At 39.6% G+C, this 17629-nt stretch overlaps 1 protein-coding gene across 4 annotated transcripts in view; it reads right to left on the minus strand.

The window, feature by feature from the left end:
* CDK6 (cyclin dependent kinase 6) overlaps nucleotides 1-17629 on the minus strand; it is a 147399-nt gene that overhangs the window by 101357 nt on the left and 28413 nt on the right. For all 4 annotated transcript variants that reach the window (XM_037382433.1, XM_037382430.1, XM_037382431.1 and 1 more), the window contains exon 3: nucleotides 8512-8647. In XM_037382433.1, the coding sequence (XP_037238330.1) occupies nucleotides 8512-8647 (136 nt within the window). The remainder of the gene's footprint in view (nucleotides 1-8511; nucleotides 8648-17629) is intronic.

The raw sequence follows: 17629 nt of genomic DNA on the forward strand, positions 1-17629 counted from the left end.
AAAGTTCTGGAGGGAGGGAAAGGAGAGAAGAGTGCTACACAGGGTAAATACAGAGTGAAAGCAGGGTGAAAAAATGAAGGTGGAAGGGAAGGGGTGGAAAGAAGAAGGGCTTGGAAAAATGGGATTAGCACAGGCAGAGAACAGTGAGTTGAAATCACCAGAAGCTCTCTAAGTGTCAGAGGGTTTTGGCTTTGGTTGCTTCAGCAGCAGAGTGTAGTGGCTGGCCGGTGCTTCTCTGCAGTTTTGTCCCTGATGGACAGAGGGTGGGGAGCAGGGAGGAGCAATGTCTATTCTGGTATCTGCAGGGGCAGGTGGGATGGGAGGGTCTCCATGTGTCTCTGATCCAACACCGAATAGAAGGGAAAGATGCAGCCTTGGCTGGGTCCCATTTTATTCCTTCCCTATGACTGTAACAGCCCTTATTCCAGCTCAGATATATCGGATGTTGAGCTGAAACACAAACCTGTGGGATGGACCCTGGGAAGCAGCAGACAGACATGTGTATACATACAAAGACACAAGCATACACGTGTATACATAGAAAGACAATATACACCAAACCACTCCCTAGGCACAGGTGGACGACTGGTGCTACCCCTTGTGTACTGTACTTTTGACTCTTCTCTAAGCATCTGAGTTGCCAGTTCTGGCCTCTTCAGGCCCACAGCTATTTTGAGATCATGAACTTCATAGACAGTAGAATGATGACCATTGAGTTTCCCTTTCTCCCACTTGCTCAAATAGCAACTTTTTCTGCAAATGTTAGAGGACTTTTGCAATAATTATGTGTATAAATGCATGTGTGTTTATGTCCCTCTCTCTATACATAGTAATTTTAAAATTCTTAAAGTTAATTTTAAGTCCTACATACGAAAACATGCCATACAAAACATGCCTATTCATTTGTACGGGACTTAGTTCTCTGGCATAAGCTAAATAAATCTGGAAAAGAAACAAACACAACATATCTTGATTAAATCTGTGTGCCACTAAGGTAACATGCTTCAAATTAATTTTTACTATGGGATGAAATAACCTGCTTATTCACTGGCATAAAAGGAGAGTATACAGCTAGTGCAAGAGTATTACATTTCTCTTGGGGTGGAATAGAGAAAACAGTTTTATAAAGAAATAACTAATTTGATTGTATTATATTATATTAGCTATGAGTTGCCTGTGGCCAACTTTTGAATTACTTTACACTACAGCTGTATATTTCCTGCGAATAAATACGGACACTTTGTGAACATTCTAGTATACAGAATCTGAGCTGCAATAACTCGGGTTGGCTGAGATGGGAAAGATACCCTGCCACAATGCTTCTCGTCCCAGATCAGCTGAGTTCAACCCTTAGAATCTGGAATTCAACAAGAAAAAATATATTGGCCAGGTTTCCCAAATATCTACCTTGTCACGACTTATGTCCTTCTGCCTCCTCTTCCCCATCTCTGTGTGCTTGTTTTGGGGTGAACTATAGTTTTAGGGTATGCAGAGGGACAGGGGCCTGATTTCCTTCCAGTGCAGAAACTACTATTAAGAAAGCGATTCCTACCTGCCCCCATAAAAATCAAGAATGGCTCTTGGAAGGTCTCTACTTTCTCTCATCTGCTGCAGTCCGACCTTCAAATTACTTCTCAAAAGTAACATGGTTTATAAGCAAAATTTAGAACATGGGTAAACCCAAACATTTCAGTCTACTGTTCTGTCAGTGCTTTACGTGCACCTCAAGCTGCAACAGCTTTCTCTTAATTGCTTTAACTGTGGCATCTCGTTTTTGATGAAGAGAAAGACGCTGAAAACATGACTGACACTTCTGCTGATCACTGAGGCAGGATTTACTTGCACAGCAAGTTGCAACTATACACCACTGCCACGAGACAAAGGAAAGCATCTCAAAAATACTCCCCACTCCAAGGAACTGCCACTGGCTTCCTGCAGAACAGTACAGCACTGTTTCTGACATGCTGCCTGGCAGTCTAGCCCCGCTTTTACACCTGCCTGAGCATTTTTTCTACCACGTGCTTTCTCTCTTTCTTCCACTGTCATCAAAGCATTTCACATAGCAATTGCTACCACATTGATGTTCCAATAGCAAAACACCAGTACTACTAATAGTCCGAGAGCATCTCAAGGGAATCAGAGGATCCATGCGCTCTTTTTTGCATCACATCAGCATCCAGCTCTGCAGATTTAACATAAATGAAACGAGCTGATAGCAACAATTCACTTCCAGTGTTTGTAATACTGCAGTTTCGCAATGTCTTGATCATAAATTCTGTTCCACCAAAGGCTCAAACTCCATCCCTGCCCACAATTCAGAATCTCTCCAGTTTCTTAATTCCCTTTGACTTTCTCAATAAAGATGATTTCTGGCCCTCCATCTACTGAAAACAATAGCTTCCTTCTGACTTCAGAAAGGATGTGTCCCTTAGGGCCCTACTGGACTGTACTGCTGCCTTGAGAGTTTGGGCCGTAAAAGAAAAGTAGGTTTAGATGACTATTTAGAGAGTCCTTGGTAGAAATCCTTTCACAGTGACATTTCTAATTCAGTGTCATTGTTTTGAAAGACTAAAATTATTATTTCAGGCAGGTTGCTTTCAGGCATTATGCTACAGTGTTGCTTGACTGCTTTCCAAACTGGAACAACTGAAAAAATGTGAAGCGCTCCAATGATTTTAAATTACTCTAGTCAGGATGAAGTGATTTAAAATTATTGGAGTGCCTCACATTTTTATGAGCTCTCAGTTTGCAAGCAATGGAGGTCTGGGCAGTCCCGGGCTACAGCGCTGCAAAAAACCCCATATATATTATCATCAGTTTTAAAATGTTTGCATTTGAATTTGGAAATGGTAGAGATTTGGAGATATTTAATGCCACCATAATCAAAAGCAGTGGCTGTACACTGACTGTAAAAAGGCCCAAGATAAAGAAGCGATGGTACAGATATAACATTTTATTTTGTAGCATTCTGTGCTCAGCAGTCCCCTTGTTCGAATCATGACTCCTCCTAGCCCCTCAGTCAGGCTGTACATGACTACCCTGCCCCACCGCACCAAAGGAGATGCGGCTGTGTCCCTACAAGCAGCACAGTATGGGAGAGAAATGACACCACCTGCAACAGATGGAACCACAACACTTTGGAGAATATCCTCTTTTTAAGGTTTAGTTCCTTCAGAGCTGCCTTTTGTGTAGGGCACCTGCTCTCTCCGGCTACCCTTCCGTGTAGCAGTTCCAACCTCTGGTAGTAGGATAACAGAGAGAAAAAAAAATAATCTCATAATAATATATCAGTTCAGTCAGTCCTTTTGCTTTTCGTTTATTTATAGTGACAACTCTTTAATTCATAACACAGATTCAGAACAAAATGTATTGCAAAATACTCCACAAAGAACGGGATCCTTAGCAGCTGTGAATGGGCATCATTTCACTGAAGCTAATGGATTCACACCTCTTTTATCAGCTGGGGACTGATCCATTATTTGTGGACTCTAAATTCCTCACTATGTTTTGCTTCTTTCTTCACTACAAAAGTACTGACAGGAAAATGTTAGTAACAGCTCTTCTCTTAGTATCTTTCTTACTAATTTGAGCTGGCTCTTTTTTTAGTAACTTTTAACTTTGATGTTGTTAAATACGGCCACACTCTGAAGACTCTTAGTACTGGTGAATCTGTTTTCCTGGAATATCTTGTTGTTTTCAGAATTGCATGATTGTGTGACATCTGCTCCACATCTCATACGTGTTTGACTGAGTAGGTACAACCGTGGCAGATGGCTGATGACTCACCTCACAGCACTGAACACCGGTTTGCTTTCTGAGAAGCAACATCTTCATATTAATTTTCTAAGAGTTTTGCAAAGATGTGAGCAGTCTGCGTGGTTTGGTAGCAGGTAATGTAAGTTACAGGAAATGCACAGGGGCACACAGCAACATTTATTCTAGGACTGGGGGTAATATTTTAAAATTCAATTTATGGGCTACTATCAAATAAATCCACAAAATAAAATTAGGTTCATTGCTGTACTTCCTAAATTTTAGGTATCTAAATAGCAAAATCTGGATCCCAGAATCAGATGGAGATCTCGGCTTCCTGTGCAAAGGAGAAACAGAGTAATACCTACAGAAGCGATTCACTTGGGTGAGAAACCAGGAAACACCAGAGAAAAGGATATACCTTACACCCTGTTCTCTCTGCGATTTGGCTGCCCTGATCCAGGCTGGGGGGAATACCACAAAGATGTACCGATCACAGACCTGGGTAAAAGGACATTCCCAGCTCTTCTAACATCTCATGACAGGTAACGTACACACCTGCTATACCGCAGACCTTTGTTCTGTTCCCTCCCATGGTGACTGTCAGATTGAAACAGGCACAGTCCAGTCAGCACGTGTAGCCTGGGCAGGCTAAGTTCTCATCAGTTGTAAGAAAACTATTGCAAGAAGCCGCAAGTTTACTTACAATTATGTACCTTGCAAAGTTAACTTACAAAGTTAACTTTGTTCATTACTAAAATTAAAGAACCTTGGGAACAGTTTGTTATCCCCTCTCATTCTAACAGACTCCTTGGCCCAGCAGAAGAAGCTGACTGGAGGGAACTTCAAAGAGTGATTCCTAAACAACTTAATTTAAAGCTCTATATACCAAGTCATCACATGCACATATTAATTTAAAGCTAAATACTGTTATGTACATTGCAATAGCTTAAATCAATAAACAGCAACTTGTTTGCATGGACATGATTTCTGTATTAAAAATGTAATTAGTTTTATGACAACCATATCCATAACCAAATCCTTTAGGATCAAAAAACCCATGCCAGCCTAACAAGCATCTCATCAAAATGAGATGACTCAGGTTAAACATGCTTCAGTCCCAAAGATTAACACAACAAAATACTTTACTGGCCTGGCCTGTTAACTATTCTTTTTTTTTTTTTTTAATCTTTCTCTGGCAGAGACATGTCATTCCCATTTCCACTACCCTTATGTCAACTAACAAAAGTTCCTAATGAGCCAAGTCTCTTGGAGGCTCAACTGCTAAGACCATTAACATTACCAAAGACCGGTCCATGACTAACAGCTCTGTCCTAAGGAAACTGAACTCATACCTTCCATTTCCATGTAAACTGCCCTAAAGTTAAAGATATCCCAGGAAGAAAAGAAGGGAGAAGATAATGGGTGGAGAGGAAAGAAGGAAGATGTTGACATTGCTGGTTCTGATTCATCCCGTATGGAACCCATTAATTGGGTCTGACAGAGGAAGGCAGCAAGGCTGGGCAGGACTATAATCCAGTAGTTACAAAGGCATATTAATTAGATTAAGGTCTTGAACATAGTTCTCTTTTAAAGGTGGATGCCATGTCCATGAGTATTTGGAATTGTGTTCTCCATCCCTCCAGCCCAAAGCATACTCATTAAAAAATAATGGAAGTGAATCAGCAAAGAGGATTTAAAATACTTCTGTCCAGAATAACCTAGAACTCAGGAGCCAGAGCTATAGCCGCAGAAATGGACTACAGCATTCCTGTTCCTGGTGACAGGGATGGGAAGTGAGCATGTCTGCCCTACATCCCCGGTAAGTTTTCCCACAACCAGGCAATGCCTCAAAGGGAAACTGCTTCTCTTCTATCATTTTATGGGCACCTGTGAATATGTTCCTAAAATACCCTCTGGGGTGACCCCAGCTGCAGGGCTTTAGACACTAGAAAGGCACTGCTGAGCAGCATTAAGGCAAAAGCTTTAGTTGTGTTTAAATGATTGATACAGTTAGTTTGTCTGAACTGCTGCAGTCTCACTACTATCTGCTAAACATAAAGGAAAGTCTTAACATGGTACCAGTGTCACTTACATTACTTGACAGCTGGTAACTATAAACCCCACCATGTCCCAAACCAGCAAAAGCTGAGTATCCCTCCCCGAAATGCTATGTAATGATGGTAGTTAATTCACACAGAAAAGATCTTTTGGGGCTGATACTCCTCATAGTAATTTTATGTCATTCAAGTTCCTCTAACAAATGTTGACTTTACACCATGGTGCCAAAGAGGTGTATATTAGATCCTTCAACTTCAAGCTATCCAGAGCTTACTCGGCTCATTTGGCACCTCTGTGTTGCTGACACATGCAGAACTTTAACAGATGGTCTTACAATGCTGGCAGTTGTTTTGTACTGTGCTAGCGGTGAGGGGAAATACTCTACACAAATTGTCTGCAATTCTGGAAAATAAATGAAGTACAAATCCATATTAACCTCAAAAGCCAAACTATAAAAAGTCAGATTAGTCATTTAATGATCTATGTGCTCTGGGTTAAATGCTCAGTTGCTGCAAAATGGCAATACTTTCCCGCAGCCAGGAGAACTATACTTTGCTTCAGTTTCTACCAGGAATATCCATAAAGACTGCATCATTAGAAAGGTATCAAAATGCATTAGCAATAAGCCTTCAGACCCTTCCTCATGTGATCAGCCCTGACTATCAGCAAAAGTACCTCCACAAACTGGGTGTTTTCACATAAATAGTGAAGCAACAGGGTGCAACTTAGGTTAACTGATTCTCTTTTTTTTCCCATGCCAAACAGAATTCAAGAAATAACACAACAGCTACCACGCAAATATTGAAATCAAAAGTGATGACCAAGTAACCAGCAATTTCACATTTTTCCTCACCCATTTAAAAAGAGCTGTATGTACTGCAAACTGAATTTTACGCTCACTAATGTCACTGGCTGCAGCGGAACTTGCGCTCTACATAAAAGACCAGAATTGCTTCTCCTCCTTGTTTCTGCGTGGCAAAATTTTTCTCTATTTCTCTGCCAAATTATCAGATATATCAACTCGGTTAAACTAGTAAACCACATACGGAGAATAGTGCTTTTCACAAGTAAACATAACTATTTCCTTTACCAGTATATGAACTCCATGAAATGTATATTCACACATACATATTACAATCTACTCGTGCAAACTTAGAACAGGCTTTTAGAAAATCACAAATGTTTTACTCCAGTGCTCACCTCTTCTATTTCCTTTATAATGAAACATAGCTCAAAAGATATTCCAAACTGAGATTTCAGAGGGTTGGCCGTTCAGTCATTCAGTTCCCATCCATCTCAATATATTTAGTTAGATAATACGTAAGTCACCTTGTACATTATTTTCACAGTGTTAGTTAAACACAGTTCCCTTAGGTAGCTTCAAAGCCCTTGAAGTAGAACCCTAAAAGCATTACCATAGGAGTCCTTCAAATGCAAGAGCGTACATTCCAGCCTTTTGCTGGGACTGAATCAAAGCTGTATCCATTTTTAAAAATTCTATTTTATCCACTAAGGTTGCTCAAAACTCATGGTATCTGGAACCGACTGATGTTATGTATTTGTGACTTTAATAGAAATTAAAAGATCTTTATCAGTTTTATGTCAGATTTTATACTAAAAGATCAAACAACTCCTACGTCTGAAGCTCTTAACAAAGAAAAGAACCCCCTCCAAAATCAAAACAACTAATTTCAGATAAGTTTCATGTTTTCTTTTCCTCCCTTCAGGACTTTTGCCAGACTGAGATGACACAACACACTTCCAGAAATTACTTATACAAATGCAAGATAATCCGTCTCTGAAAGCAGAAATTATTTCTCTTCAAGGAAAAAGAAAAAACAAAAGAAACATTAAACAGATACAGTCAAAATGTAGGAACATCAATCCCTCCGCTTCTCTTCCCAGGTGCAAACATTTTGTCAAACGTTTCAAGCTATGATCCTCAGTGTAGCACTTCACTGTGAAATTCCCAGAAGAGGAGCTGGTATACATATTTTAGCACCAATAATGCAAGCATGTCCTATCCAGGGAAGAGGTCCTCTCTTACAGATGCAGAGTATCAGCTAACATGATAGGAAAACTTCATGATCATCCTGTAGTTACTGAGAGCCTTCCAAGCTTCTGCAACTGGTCATGGCTACCCCAATCCTTGAGCCCATCCTCTGCACAGAGCTTACTGCAGGTCTGCAGTGAAACATGTCCTGCTCTTGCAATATACAGAAACCTTTCTGGCAAGAGGGACATGAAAGGAATTTCTTGGGGAACCAAAAGGAAATGGGAAGGGGATAGGAGCACAGGGTCTATTTTATCCATTCTAACAATATCCAGCACTCTACCAGACACCTTCTAGAGAAGGCTCAGGTAGTCTTGGACTAAACAATGACGGAATCACCTACCTACAGCTGCAAGCAAGCAAAGGTCATTCTTAATGATTTGGAATGCTACATTTGGTAAAACAGTAGAGATTCAGGGGATTTGTAAATCCAAAAGAGAAAAAAAACCCAATCCACAAAGAGATTACATCTCTTAATGAAAACAGATCTTTGTGCTGCAGCTCATGTCCCAAGCTGGGCATTACTCAATTTTGATATAACAAAATCCTGTGGAATCAAAATGCAGTTTGTCTTTGTGATTACCTCTTTGCCCCTCCTATCTAATATTTTCTGAAATAATATCCAAATTTTTCTCCTTAAATACCTTTATAGTTTCAGTAGGCACTCCAGGCTCTGGAACTTTATTCAAGTAAGTAGTCAAGTCTTGATCCACGTGTTCAAACACTAATGTTAACTTGGTCTCTCTGTCTGTTCGTGACACGGTGCACACATCAAACAGTCTGAGAGGAGGAAAAGAAAAGAGGAGGTAAGTATACAGGAACCAGTACAGACATACATACCTTGCAGCTCATACATGTCTATTTAAATTTCTTACAATATATAGAATGGAAGAAAGAGCTTTCCAAAAGTAGAGCAATCTTTGAGCTCTTGATTAATCAAATAACTACTGATACATCAATAATATCGTATCTCTCTTTCATATGTAGATTCTGAAATAGGATTAAGTATTAATAATTCATCAGCTGTTCAAAGTAAAATAATTACATGGAAAGAAAATAACTTACGGACAGAGCAACTAGAGTTAACACAGAAAATCACTTGGTATTTATCCACATCCCATGCTGCAGCACTTACAGTCATTTAAAAATAAAAAAATTGCAAGGAGCATTTTTGAGAAAAAATATACAGGATATTTGCCTGCAACCTCAGTTTATTCCCACATAACTCCATGTTCACCATTACATGGCTTAATAATTAAATCTCCCTTGACAGAAACAGATTTTTTTTTTGCTGATTACTCTTGCAAGTTCCTGGACACAAAGAATATCTTCAGAGTCAGGGCACAGTCTGGAAAAAAGCTTTGTGTACAAGATGCCACTATTAAGATGTATTTCTTCTCTCATCACTTTCTGTCATTTGTTTACTGGAATTTCTTTATCATTTCACCTTGTTGCACAACATCAAACTAATTTGCAAAGCTCTTCAGAACATTACATTCCTGTATGAGTACTCCATTTCCTATTGTTTTCCCTTTTTAATTATTATTTTTCTCACCTCCTCCACTTCATCTATCATATCAGCTTTAATCACCATTTTATCTTTTTCACTAACATCTGCTCATCCTTCTATGTTTTACACCTATACTCATGCCAGTGACTTTCACTATCCTTCCTCAAGTCTCACTTCTACAATCTATCACAATAGGAAACCATCTTACAGATGGAAGGAGGCTTGTTCCCTGCTCACATACTTCAGTAATGTGTTTATTTAGTTAGTTTTAAATTGTAAAGATCAGATTGCCTTTCTCTCTGAACTGAGGTAAAAAGTCAGTCGCTGCTTTTATTAGGTGACAGTAGATTTAGAAGATGTATGAATATACTTAGAAAGAAAAAAGTCTATATGGTTAACCTTGAGGATCTATCATCGATAACAAACCAAACTAGTGTTGATACTGCTGCTTATTTTGGTCAACATCATGGCAGTTACTTTGTTGTATTACACATATCTGTGCAAAGCGCAGGATTTCTGATAACATTATCAAATAATATTTTTGTTCTTTGTCCAAGGACTAAAGCCTTTACATGCAGTATGTTTATATGCAGGATCTGTAGACAACAGATCATGCACAAAGCCTTGGGGGTCACTGCTTTATAAAGAGGACATCTGACAAAGAGACTAGGAAAACACTTTGTACTGAGTTTTTACTTCTTAACTTAAATCTCAATATATTTCACAGGAGAAGGGAAGATAAGAATTGGCACAACTATCTGTGAAGACTGTAATCCAGGTTTAAGAAAGCAGTATGTTTCACTTCAGATGATACAGACCTAACATGTTAAGGCAGTGGCCCCACTTTAACAGAATTTCCTAATAATCTTTGGTCAGACACTTAAAAATTGTTTACTAGCCACCATGTTTTGAAAATGGACGCATGCACATTCCTTTTAGCTTAAAGAAGCTTTTCAGTGAGTAATAAATTGGGAACCAGAGTTACAGTAACCTACCTCTACCCAGAAGACTAATCTGTACTTAATCTGTAATCATCATATGAACAAATATTAATTAAATTATTACGGTAACATATTGACTGTAACAGCAAATGTCTCAGCACATTCTTCATAAAGGCAAATACTGTTCTCTTTATGATTCCCTTAATGGGGTGTACACGGAAGATCCATGTCCCACACACAGTAAATCAGTTTTGTGAAAAGCCACAAACTTTCCTGAAAAGTGAAATTTGCTGGTATTTGGCTGGAGGTTAATAATCTGCAATATATTTGTATAAATCAATGTGGAATGTAGCCGGACTGCCTATAACCCCAACACATGCAAATAGAGAGGAGCCAGACAGGTCTGAACATCTGAACATAAACACTGGAAAGTATTTCCAACTGTATGATTCCTTTGCGTTGACCTACATTTACCTAAAAATGTTCTAAAACACCTCTTTTGCCAGGTATTTAATACACTGGCAAAATTATCTTTTCAACTATAGCAGACTTTTAATTCAAGAAAAAAAGGAAAAAAAAAAAGATTTCGCTGTATAAAATATAGAAGCAACACATAATTTCCAACTCATTGTGGAGGAAATGCTGATTGTCAGTTTAATTCTGCTGTTACGTAGCTTATTTTGATTCTGGCATTTTCTGGCACAGCAAAATAAGGAACTCAGAGGAGCGCAATTCTAATCACTTATTATTGAGTAATAATATTATCATCTTTCATTTTTTACACCCTTTATGTGAAACTAAATGCTTTACTGTTAACAATAAAAACTCCAGATCCTGCACCAGGCTGGGTGGAAGCACTTTATGTTTACTCATAGAAAATACAGCTGCTGCCTTAGAAAGATGGTAATTTAAAGCACAGCCTATATGAATCTGTGATATTACAAAAAGAAAACATCTGGCATTGCCCATGCTAATCGTTCTGGAAACAGACTGACAAAGACACAGCCTCTTTATATAGTAGTTTCTGTAAGGATAAACCTACTTTTTATACGTTATACTCTTTTACATCCACTGTGAGAAAATAATCTATAAAGTTGTCTTCTTTAGCTAAGAACGTCTCTGCGGTCTACAGTGCAGATCTCTTAAGCCATTTCCTCATGATTTTCTGAACATGACTAGTTAGTTTTGCATGTGATTGCCTCCCTGGAACAGTCAACAGCAAAAGGCCTTTCATTTAAAGAGTTACTGTCCTAAGTGAAGCAAATGTAAACTCAATTAATACAGGATTTCCATACTGGATACTTTGTAAACATAAGCCCTGCCCTTCTATTGTACTTACAAAAAAAAATGTTTGCATTATTTGATTAAAGTAAGATCCGCTATGGGAAATCCTGCAAGTATTTAACAAGATGTTTGGCTGGGAGTCATATACCACCTGATGTGTTGATCTGAACTGGAACATTGTTGAACAGACACTTAACAGATTACCTGTGTTTTAATGCAGACATTTTTTCAAGTCAGTTGTTTGAAAGCAAAAAAAGCTTATCAGCTATAAATCTATGTCTGGTTTGTTTGTTTTTTTTTAATGTGTCTAGCATCTAGCAGATCTTGCTATAACCCAGCAGAATACCTCCTGCCTTCCTACAAAAACACTGGGTTTTTTTGAATGCAAAAACCTAGATGATGTGTCTTGAAGCCTCCACAGCTTCTTACAACATGTAATCTGAGAAATGCAACCTCAGTTCATCTTCATTTTACAATATACAGTCTGAATGCTTAATGCTTTCCTAAGAAAAGACACAGTTATGCCAGTTCCTTTGAAAACTGTTGCATCTACTGACTGGTACTAATTTGGTAACTGCTTCTAGAAAGTCCTTAATTTTGAGATGCTCTGAGAACTGCTATAAAGTTACCCACTTCACCTGCTCTGTCACCCACTGAGATAACAGCAATGGCGATCAAACCCATCAGACCAAGCCACCTGCAATAAATACCAAAAAAACAGATCTGACAGTAAGACCTGAAAAACTGCAGGACATCAGTTCTATTGGCTGTTGTCAAACAGATGATAAGTGTATCTGTAAAATTAGCCAGATCATAGCCAAAGGGAAGACCACAGAATTAGACACTTGCTGCCAATGCATCCAAAGGCTTATTGTTATTTTTATTGCAGTAGGACTAATCCAACATGAACAAATATCCCTTTACTTTGCTGGTCACTCACAGCACTGAGCAAAAAAGTCCTTGCACTCTAAAGCTTTTCAGTAACATGGATTTACTTTAACTTTCTTGGGAACAGTGTCTTCCTAGGAAAAGTTACTTCCTAGCTTATATATGACAGAGAAAGAGAACTGGAGCCATTGATTTAAGAGTAGCAGAAATGTTTAAGACAACTATGGCGTGGTTAAGTAGTGGCATAGTAATATACTACAATTTTAAGGTTTCGTAAGTCTGGACAAAGACTCAGATGGAAAGAGTCTGGTGGTTTCAACCTAACTCTGAAGGGTATTTATCTACATCACAGAAAAATGGCACCGAATTTCTGTATAATTGACAGTGTTTATACAAACACCACAAGATTGGGATACCAAGACTCTCACAGGTTGTGATTGAGGTTTATTGACAAATATGTGGAGGGGAGCTTGAATAGCTTCTGCTTTCACTGTCTTTGGCTCAGGTTAATCCCATGAGTCCATAATTTCCAAGCAGCAGCCATACTCTTCTGTTCTCTGGAAGCCACTCAGCAGCAAGCCCTTCATTCACCCCAACTCCTTAAACTACATACTCTTTGGGGAAAAAAAAAGCCGTTTCCCCCATACTTTTAATATTAGTTACCTTCAGCTTTCTTGCTTTTAAAGAGGAAAAAGTCTCTGCTAACAGAAACCAGTCTCTACTTGGAATCACGTATACCCAATATATTGTAACAAAGAGGTTGTATTTCAGATGAAGAAGACAATAGGTGGGCAAGTGGAATGGAACATGTGCTTTATCAGAACTGTGTCCCACACAGCAAAACAGGAAACAGAGCTTCACCCTCTGAAAGGTATGAGGGAGCTCTTTCCCTTTGTTCAGGACATTCTGCTTTGTCTCATCTTAATCAGCAATCACCTGCTCCTCCATGCCTCTGAAAGCTGGTGTTTCAGACGTAGATTGTTCTCTCTCAAAGGAGCTTTAGTGAAGTAATTCTAGGTGAAAAAAGAGCACACGGAGATGAAAAGGCTGCTAAATTCAAAGTATCTCATATTTCAAGTGCATTTTTTTCTGGGATAACATGTGTAAACCCACTAGTAACACAAGATCCAAGTTCCATTTTCGAAAGCATATGGAGTCTTCAGGACCTTCCCGACGTGTCACGCCAGCTGCAGCTGCACCAGTATCCATCAATACTTAGGAGATACTTCCACGGCAGACTGCAACATAAGGCAGAGACACTCAGATCACACTCAACTGATGCACCTTGGTACTGAAAACATACAGCGTGGCAGCCCAGCGCTGCCTGCAGCACAGTACACCAGCCCACCGGGGGCTCTATCCAGCAGCAGTCACAGGCCTAGAGTCAAACTCCATTAATTAAAATAAGCTTGGGTATCTCTGTGTTACTCATGGCAACTTTATGTCTCAAATGCTTTTTCTCTGCATTTCTACTGGGTTCTTGGAGTTCGTGCACATTTTTACTACTTCACTACCCGTCCAGGAAAGAGCAGCAGGATCTCTTCTTGCCTTCAGAAGAAACCTCCTTCAGGAAAATAGCAGAAAAGGGCAGGACATAACATCAGATAAAATAAATGAATTTATCTAGGATAGGCAGATGTTATGCAGATAGATGTTTTCAACTGCAGTCACTCATTCATTATCTGCTGTGCGCAGAGCAGAAAGAGCTATCATGAAGAAACAATTGCATGCCGAAAGCAAGGCAGTAGAAAGTCCCGTCCTGGAGACCTACAAGAGCTCTGCCAATACCCTTGCTTATAGCCCACTCACTAGAGAGGTTTAAGGGAAGGAAGGGGGACATTAGGATGACAAGGCAATCGTTCATCTGCAAGCTGAGCTTTGCGCTGTAATTTTTTCCAGTGTCTCTCCCTTTCTGACTTGGAAAAATTACTTAAAATGCTTAGCTGTATAAAAGAGGGTTTTGTTCTTTAAGTGTGTGTGAGGAAGAGAGACAGAAAGTGACAGAGAGGAATAGATGCTCTTGAAAGTGAAGTAAATAGCACTGGCTAAAGTCCGATAGTGTGGGCTGACCGGGCAAGCTTTCAACGCTCGGCAGCGACTGCAGCCCTGACCCGCGGCACCCCGGCTCTCCTGCGCCGGGCCCCAGGCAAGCAGACATGAGCCCTGGTGCCAGCCTGAACGGTGCTGTGATGCAGACAAATGCCTGCTCCGATGAGACCACCAGAACTAATTGTCATTTTCAACAGAGGGCAGGATTTGTGCCCAAAAGATGAAAAGGCCACGTACACTTACTCACTGTGCCACCCAAGTCACTAAAAGATGCAGTTCTTAAAGGAGTTTTACTTCAAGGAAAAACATGCCTGTCAAGATGTTCTCCACACCTCTCCTCGTTCACAGCAGCATGCTGTCTTTTTTAGCCCTCACACTACCATTTCTTGTTCACCTTGTTTGCAAAGGGAAATTATTTTTAATAGGCAAGGACCAGAAATGGATCTGGTAAGGCTCAGTAATTCAAACAATACCGTGCCTTGCAGAACTTCACTTTCAGGACTCATCCTACACAGTTCACCAGTTTTTAAAATACATACCTCCTCACCAGTCCATTAACAGCTTTATCTCATTGCAACTGGTTTTAAATCCAAACTGGCCACACACTGTGCAACTGCCATTACAGAAGGAAAATACCCGCCTGAAAGTGCCTGCACTTACTCCTGTGTGCTGCCATACCAGACTGTCAGATTCTCCCTGCAAGGGACAGGTCACGTCACCCCCAAATCAGAAAAATAATGTGGCCTCTTACAAAGACAGTCGCTGACAGATTGTTTAGGATCACCAATAGCTGTCTGACCTATTCATAGTGCGCTCATGTGATCCTCGAGCAAGGAAAGGTACACTGCCTTTCAGAGTCATGTTCACTGCTGTTATACAGTACTGAGAGCTCCCAGTAAGCTGTCACAAACTTCCAGTTCAGAGTACAGATTAAAGATGCTCCGATTCATTGGCAGCGCAGTGCAACTTTTACTAAGTGTTTTAGATTTTCTGTAGAATACTTTCCTCGGGGAAAGCTGCATTCCTTTTACATTCCCTAAATTGCTCAACGCGTAAATAAAACTTATGTCTGAATATTGATTTTGTTTGGTTCAAATTAAAGGAGCACAAGTTATTCTGGACTCCCAGTTGCACCTGGTGCAAGCTGGGATACAACAAAATCCAGTCTTTATTCATGTGTAGCTCACAGTTGAACTGATCATTACAGACTCCACATTTCAGCTTACATTTTGAATTCATGCTTGAGCCAAACCCACAGGACCTAAATCTGAGTTGATCACCTCTTTCCTAGATTTAAATTAAACCAACAACTCATCTTCAGAAGATTTTACAACAGTATAAATTATCATTCATTCTTTAGTAGCTTAATAATCTAATTACACTTGAGACATAATGGTGATGCTAACATATAAAAAATAACAAAGGAAATAACAAAATCAAATGTCCCGTTTGATACTCTGTACCACCTCATACAGTTTTTTAAATTCTTGCAATATCACAGCAGTTCCTGACATGTTTAATTCAGCATTTTTAAAGTGGTCAGTAATTCCAATGCAAATTTGAGTCCAAGCTCTTGCTTTTTTAGAGATGCAGGTAATGTAGCAGATGACAGAAGGGGTCTGCTGTTTTGATGCTTACCATCAATTCAGGAATTGCTGTTGCTGAATGACCCCCAGGTTACTCTACAGCCACAGTTCTACTGGGGGATGGTGGCTGTACGCAAAACTCAGGTTCTCTTTGAATCTGAATTAAAACCTCCAGCACACGCTAAGCTCTCAGGAATAGAAGCAACCACAGCCTGACCGTTAGTACTTCTGAAGGGCAAATCTAGCTGTCAGAGCCATGGAACAAGTAAGATAAGGGGGCTTGCTAAATGCTGCAAGTACACCTGAGAGCTGATGATGTTGCTGGCACTTCCTAGGAAGAAGGGCCAGTATGGGCAGCTGCTGAAAGGAGCCCAAAGCTGGCATGGTGATGGTGATGAGGAGGGAACAGAGAGCACTAGGTGCAAAATGTCTTGCTGTGCTTCTTCTACTGGCAGCAACAACAGTTTTGATTAAGGCCCTGGGAAAAAGTACTGTTGCAGTGATTTGTGAAACACCAACACACTTGTAAGAAAATACATTTCTACAACACTTCATAGGTAGAGATGGGACCAAATGGTCTGTGATTCTCAAAGAAGGATCAAACGGCTGATTTTTAGAAAGGGAAAACTTCCACGGTTTAACAACACTGTGAACTCCAATGCAAAAGCAAAAGAGCAGGAAAACAGGTGAAGAAAATACCTAAAGAAAAATAAAACTGGCTTAATTGGCTAAAGTTGACAACACTGATATGCACAAAGTAAATAAATAACTCAGAGCTTTGAATTGTGTTTTTCTAATGTATTCAAGGAATTATTAAGGATTTCTGTAGGCTTTTCAATGTAACATGCTGTATGTAATATCCAAGTATTAAACAGAAAGCAATTAGTATATGTAGGAGTACAACACAATAAAACATTGCATGGTTCGCTGTCATGCCCATTTGTTTATATTTGGGTTTATTATTATGCATCATTTCTTAAATACAACATTCTTGGCTCTCTAGATGACATCATAGCAAAGAAAATCCTTGGTAAGAGAATGAAACAAGCACCACTCTGGGAAATCAGGTGCAAACTTCTTACAGAGTCTGTTTGTTTATTGCCATGACAGCACTGTCAGCTGACATAACAAAAGCTTTGAGCAGTATTCTATGAAATGTTTTTAGTTCTGTCAGTACAAAAATGCAATTTTAGAGTTAGGGGAGTACTGTACAGAAAAAACGTCATAGATCTTGATTTTGCATGATCCACTAGCGCTGAACTACCAAAGAACTTACACTGCACTTCACTTCCAGCATGCAAATACCCTGACTTCTAAGGAAGTACATACACAACATCTAAAGCTTTGTCTCCCTTATATGCCTGGTATCTTTCAGAAATGAAAGCAGTGGAAAAAAATAAAGTGAGAATTCATTGTCTGTGCACATGGAACAAAGACAAAAGGCCAAAAAAGGTGATTTTTCTCTTCCTTACACTCAGCCTGTCATTTCCTGGACAGAGCGATG

Source organism: Falco rusticolus, chromosome 4, assembly GCF_015220075.1.
Source record: "Falco rusticolus isolate bFalRus1 chromosome 4, bFalRus1.pri, whole genome shotgun sequence".
Taxonomy (NCBI): Eukaryota; Metazoa; Chordata; class Aves; order Falconiformes; family Falconidae; genus Falco; species Falco rusticolus.